Source organism: Octopus bimaculoides, chromosome 28, assembly GCF_046866305.1.
Source record: "Octopus bimaculoides isolate indiv1 chromosome 28, ASM4686630v1, whole genome shotgun sequence".
In the NCBI taxonomy this organism is placed as follows: Eukaryota; Metazoa; Mollusca; class Cephalopoda; order Octopoda; family Octopodidae; genus Octopus; species Octopus bimaculoides.
The window spans coordinates 7,547,298-7,553,263 of NC_142955.1; the positions used below are offsets into that span (position 1 = coordinate 7,547,298).

The window sequence follows — 5,966 nt, forward strand, 5'->3', positions numbered from 1 at the left end:
GTTCAAAATAAACAGAAGTAGAAGAAGACTAAGGCCTACTTGGCTGAGAACAATATAAAAAGGGAAAGATACCAGGACTGAAGGGAGGCTGAAACAGAAGCACAAAACAGACAAGGCCGGTGTGAATATGTGGAGATTATTTACCCCAAGTGGTATCAGAAGCAGTAACAATAACTTTATGTATGGTGAGTAACAAGTCACTTATGTGCGAATTAAATAGTAAGTACATGGTTAGACTAAGAGCAACAGCAACTGAATGGATGGGTGTGTGGGAGTGACGAAGCAGATGGGTACACAATAGCAAATTTTATAAAGTGACAGGAAATATATCAAATGACTACCGACTGAAAACCTTGTAAGTGGTATAAGTTTTGATATGTGGGTTAAACCAAAAGTAAAGCAAAAGCAGGCATGACTTCCTATTAACTGATGTAAGTCATTCAAATTGCAGATGTTTGTATAATAATTCTTCCTCTATACAAAGATATTACTCAACATAGTTTATATTACAAACAATGCATTTGCACCATCGTCGTCATCGTCATCATCATCATCATCATCATCGTCATCATCATCATCATCATCCTCTAACGTCCATTTTCAATGCTGGCATGGGTTGGACGGTTTGACCAAAGGTGGCAAACCAAAGAACTGCTCAAGGTTCCAGTCTGATTTGGCATGGTTACTACAGCTGGATGCCCTTCCTAATGCCAACCACTCTGAGAGTGTGCACTGAGTGCTTTTAATGCGGCACTATATAAACACTTTTACATGGCATCAGCACAGAACTCTTGTAGTCCAATCCTTTTCATCAGGAGGAGCGGCATAACCACTTCTGCTGTGGGGGATGAGTTTTCTTGAGTACAGCAAGGTGTCACATATCTCAGACATCTCATTCAAAAGGTTGAGCGTTCTGAGGTTGTCCGTCAGCACTTTATCCTGTCTTCCTGGGTCTCCCTCTTCCACGAGTTCCATCCACTTTGAATGAGTGGCACTTCATTATGGAACTTTCAACATCCAAAACTGTCAGCAGCCATTCAACAAAATTCTTGAATGCTCTTTGAAAAAATTCAGGTGTGAACTGTTGTATCCTTTTCTTTGTAGTCTTTTTCACCTCATTCATGTTATAAAGTTGTTGATCTTTAAGACTGTTCTTCATTGAACTTAACAGGTAGTAATATTTATCCCCACTTAAATGTGGATGTCCTGTTAGAACAAGCTATACAGCCATAGATACCATGAGAGAAACTCTCATATAGGCTTTTGGTGCAAATGCACATTTATTTATATTGCTAGTGGGGAGATAAATACCCACCAACTCCAGCATCAAGACTACCTGATCATGTGATTTCGACCTTCCTTGGTCTCATCAGTGATGGATGCTCAACCACTAGAGATAGCAGCAACTACTGTAGTATAGTTTGTTCTAACAGAACATCCACATTAAAGTGGGGATAAATACTACCTCTCAGTATTAATACTGCCTCTGTCGTTAACATATATTTTTTAACAGGTGGATGTCAAGGACCCAATGGTATCACATTACTACTGCTTGAAACCACTTACTTACTTGCAATGATGAAGAATGGGAAGAAGAGTTGCTATAGAGAAAAAGTTATTCTATTAAGATGCATGGTTTGAACAACTGTTAGTTAATCAAAATGTTATGCTCACTTTTGCATAATATATGGTATAAACCTTATAATTATTCCATGTGCACCTCTGAGCTCATAACTTATTGTCAGACTGGGTGACTTATTTTGTCATCAATAAATTGGTGTGTGGTGGGATTGTAAACTTGGGATTACATGCCTTTGTTATTCAAAAATACGTATTTCCACACGTCCAAATCAGATCTGTAATTCAAAGTTGTAAGAAAGTTAATTAATGAATGCCATGAATACTTAATGAAGTGTGTCTCCAGTAATCTATAGCAGTAGCTCTATGACTTGCCAAGATCTTTGTGGATGCACTAACATGCAGTATGTATAAGATACATACAAACATACACTTATGCATTGCACACACACACACAGATTTGACAAAATAATGGAAACACCACGTTGTCATCATCATCATCATCAACAACATCGTTTAGTGTCTGCTTTCTATGCTGGCATGGATTAGATGGTCTGACTGAAACTGGTAAGTTGGGGAGCTGCACCAAGTTTTAGTCTGATTTGGCATGGTTTCTACAGCTGGATGACCTTCCTAATGCCAACCACTGCAAGAGTGTAATGGGTGCTTTTTATGAACTACTGTCATAGATGCCAGTTACATGACACCAGCATCAGCCACAACTACAATTTCACTTGGTTTGACAAGTCTTCTCAAGCATGGTATATAACCAATGGTCTCAGTCACTGGTCATCACCATGAGGCCCAACAATCGAAGGGTGTTTTTAATGTGTAGCTTATGTGACACCAGTATTGGCCATGACTACAATTTCACTTGGCTTGATGGATCTTCTCAAGCACGGCATATCACTAAAGATACAATCACTTGTCATTGCCTCTGTGTGGCCCAGCATTCAAAGATAGTGCTTCACCACCTCATATCATGTCTTCCCCAGGCTACCTCTTCTTCAGGTTTCCTCCACAGTTAGAGATTGGCACTTCTTTACACAGCTGTCCTCATCCATACATGTCACATGATGATACCACGCAACTTTTCTCTCAAGATGCTTACATTTTGTCATACATGCGCACTGACATTGCACATATTAGCTTCGTTTCTTTTAAGCTTACGCATGTCCTCAATGGTCAGAGCCCATGTTTCACTGCCGTGTAGTATAGCTGTTTACACACAGGCATCATACAATCTACCTTTTACTCTGAGGGAGAGGCCCTGGATGGAAGACAAAACTCAAAGAGATGTTACCACAAAGTAGTGGAACACATTGTATCTAAGATCCATTGAACTGTCACAGTAACAGTGACAGTGCAGCTATACCACCACCTTGCCAACCCTTTATCAACTGAAACCATTTGTGATGAGTTCCATAAAGCTAGATGCCATTGGAGGGCTGCAATTATTAAACCTCTTTTGTCCCCCATCAACAATGATAAGTGGGTAAAATGGTGTCTAGACCAGTGTTTCTCAACCTAATTCTGACTGTGGCCCCCTTTAATTCAACACGAAATTGTTATGGCCCCCATGCTAATTTAAGTTTTTATCCCCACTCTGTCCCTCAATGCATCTAGAGAAGTAGAAAGAAACATTAAAAGTTGTAGTTTGGCATCAAACATCCACCCCACTTGTAAATAAAAAAAATAGTTGAATTAATATTTCATTTAAATAAATTTATTTACAATTACAAAGCAAAAAAATAGAACAATTTCAGTTTATATTGCTTGATTTCAATGGGATCTCTGTGACTGATGCAGAGTTACCAACTTGTCAGTGTTTGGTTTCAAAGCCATCAGTGAGAGGTGTAAATCTCCTCGTCTTCTTTCTACATCAAGGCGATTTCGAGTCTTTCACAGCAGACACATCACCCGACTGAAACCTGACTCAACTAAATAAGATATGGTAAAAACGAGTAAAAGCAACTTAACATTTTTAGAGATCTCTTCATTCATCCACAGCTTCTGGTATCCTCCATACTTGAACTTTGCTTTCTTGTATGTCAATATTGACTTCAGATGGATCAACAACAAAGGAATCCACAAACCACTGTGGCACCATTATTTATCAGAGAAGCAAATTTCCATATCATTATGTAACTGCTTCAAATGATCAACATAAGCTGTTAGGTCATCATCAAGCAGCTCAGTGGATATGCTTGCTAAGGAAGGAAACTGTGCAAATTCCCATCTTCCAAGATTCAATCAGAATAACTCTGGTTTCCTGTTGAAGGTTTCAATTTTCTGTTTGCAAGAAAACAGAGTGGAGTTATTTCCTTGAAGTTCTTTGTTAAGGACATTTAGCTTTTCAAGTGTGTCAGACAAGTAAAAAAAATCACTCTTTCCATCAACAAGTTTCTCTCCAAGTTCTGTTTCACTCAAAATAGAGATAATAGCATCCCCAAGTGCAACAAAGTGATGCAGGCGATTACCCTTGCATAGCCATCTGACTTCAGTATGCAACACAAATCGTTCAAATTCCTCATTGTTATTTTCACATAATTGCTTAAAGAGGCGATCTTGCAGTGCATTCTTTTTCATCAAGTTGACAGCTTTGATAACATTTATAAGTGCATCATTCAAACGTCCTGCTATGTGTTTGGCAACCAGACTCTGTCAATGAAGAACACAGTGCACACAAAGCACATTAGGAACAGCTTTTTTTAAGTAAGCACTGACTCCCCAATATCTTCCGATCATAGCAGCAGTGCCATCTGTTGCACAAGCCACAATGTTCATCAATGGAATGTTGTTCTCTTCAAAATAGGCCTCAAGGGGATTCCCCTTTTGTGTCGGTCATTAATTACAAAGCAAACAGCAATTCTTGACATATATCATTAACATTAAGAAACCTAACAAATGCCATTAAAAAGCAGAATTATCAGGTTGAGTTGATTCATCTATTTGAAGTGAGAACTCATTTACCCTAAGTTTTGAAACTAATTGGCTTTCAACATCAGCAGCCATTTCATCAATCCAGCATGATACTGATGAGTTGCTCAGAGGAATAACTCTAGTAACCTCTTGTGGACTCTGATCCATGACTGCAAGCACGATCAAAGATTCACCAATGGTTTGAGGCTTACCAGCTCTTGCAATTAAATTTGCTATCTTGTAATAAGCCAACTGTCCTTTATCTACTTTTGCTGCTTTTTGAGTGAACATTTGATCCACTGTCATCCTTCCTTGAAACTCATAACCTTTTGAAGAAATCTAGTGGCTTATCTCTTTGTGCAGTCTCCAGATGTTTTTTTTTTTGTTTGCAGGGACGTACACTTTCATTTGAGAACAGAGTATTGCATAGCAGACACATAGGCATGGTAGAATTTTGAGGAGATTTAATGAATCCATAAGCAAGATATTCGACAGAATATTGTCTATACTTTTTTTTTTAAGATGCACTTGCCATGTTTATCTGAAGAAATAAACAAATATTTTCAAAAAAGTTGAATAAACAAGAGGTTAGTTTCAAGCATTTTCGTCAGGAGTGAATACAGAGTAAGGTAAACCAATATACCTTTTTAGCCAAGAATAAAATTAGATCTAAAACCAAGTTTATAAAGTTAATACATTACACAGTTAACTAATTCAAAGGCTATAATTATCAGGAAAAACAGATTCATATTTATATTTATAAAAAGATAAAAATAACAAGACATAAATTCATCATTCCCTTTCCAGTTGACAATCCAGAAAGAAAATTAATTTGATGAAAAGAAACTAAATTATAAAAGTGATAGCTAAAGCAAGTGAGCTGGTAAACTCATGGAGAAAATAGGGCTGATTTATTGTTGAATCAAACTTGAATTGTCGAAAAGAGTTTAAGTATATTGAAAATGTATTTTCTTTTTTAAAGAAAAATGATTTTATAATATATTTTGTTATATTCTATTAAACATAGTTCAATATTAAATTTTACTCTAATTAAATTAAGAATATAAATTAAGTATATAATTGACCAATTATTGAATTATTAAATTGATTAAGGATTTAATAGTTGTATAAAAGTGCATATAAGAATGATTTTATCTAGTTTTCTAATTCCCTGTCTCCTGGATGTCCAATGTCAGTGTGCACATACAATAGAGTGTAAGTGTCGTAAGAGAAAATTGGGTATAAGAGGCATCAGAAGACTGTGCCTGTATGATCATATGATGTGTATGGATGAGGACATCTGCTCAGAGAAGTGCTTATCTCTAACTATGGAGGGAATCTGTGGAAGAAGTAGACCCAGGAAGACATGGGACAAGGTAGTAAAATATGATTCCTCATCTCAGTTTGAATACTTCTCAAAGCCTTTCTTAATTATAGGTTTTTTGAAAATAAATCCTATACTCGTT

At 36.9% G+C, this 5,966-nt stretch overlaps 1 protein-coding gene across 1 annotated transcript; it reads right to left on the reverse strand.

Moving 5' to 3' along the window:
• Positions 1-3,831: 3,831 nt before the first annotated feature.
• On the reverse strand, positions 3,832-4,806 carry LOC149130507 (protein ZBED8-like). The gene is made up of 2 exons (XM_089343778.1): positions 4,552-4,806; positions 3,832-4,239 (listed from the first exon to the last, which is right to left on the reverse strand). The coding sequence occupies exons 1-2, from the start codon at positions 4,804-4,806 to the stop codon at positions 3,832-3,834; spliced, it is 663 nt and encodes a 220-aa protein (XP_089199904.1).
• Between the last annotated feature and the right edge of the window lie 1,160 nt (positions 4,807-5,966).

Coding starts and splice junctions, on each gene's coding strand:
- LOC149130507 (XM_089343778.1), bottom strand. CDS start 4,806: ATGACAGTGGATCAAATGTTCACTCAAAAAGCAGCAAAAGTAGATAAA. Junction 4,240..4,551: donor AATTAGTTTCAAAACTTAGG/GTAAATGAGTTC, acceptor CTTCATTGACAG/AGTCTGGTTGCCAAACACAT.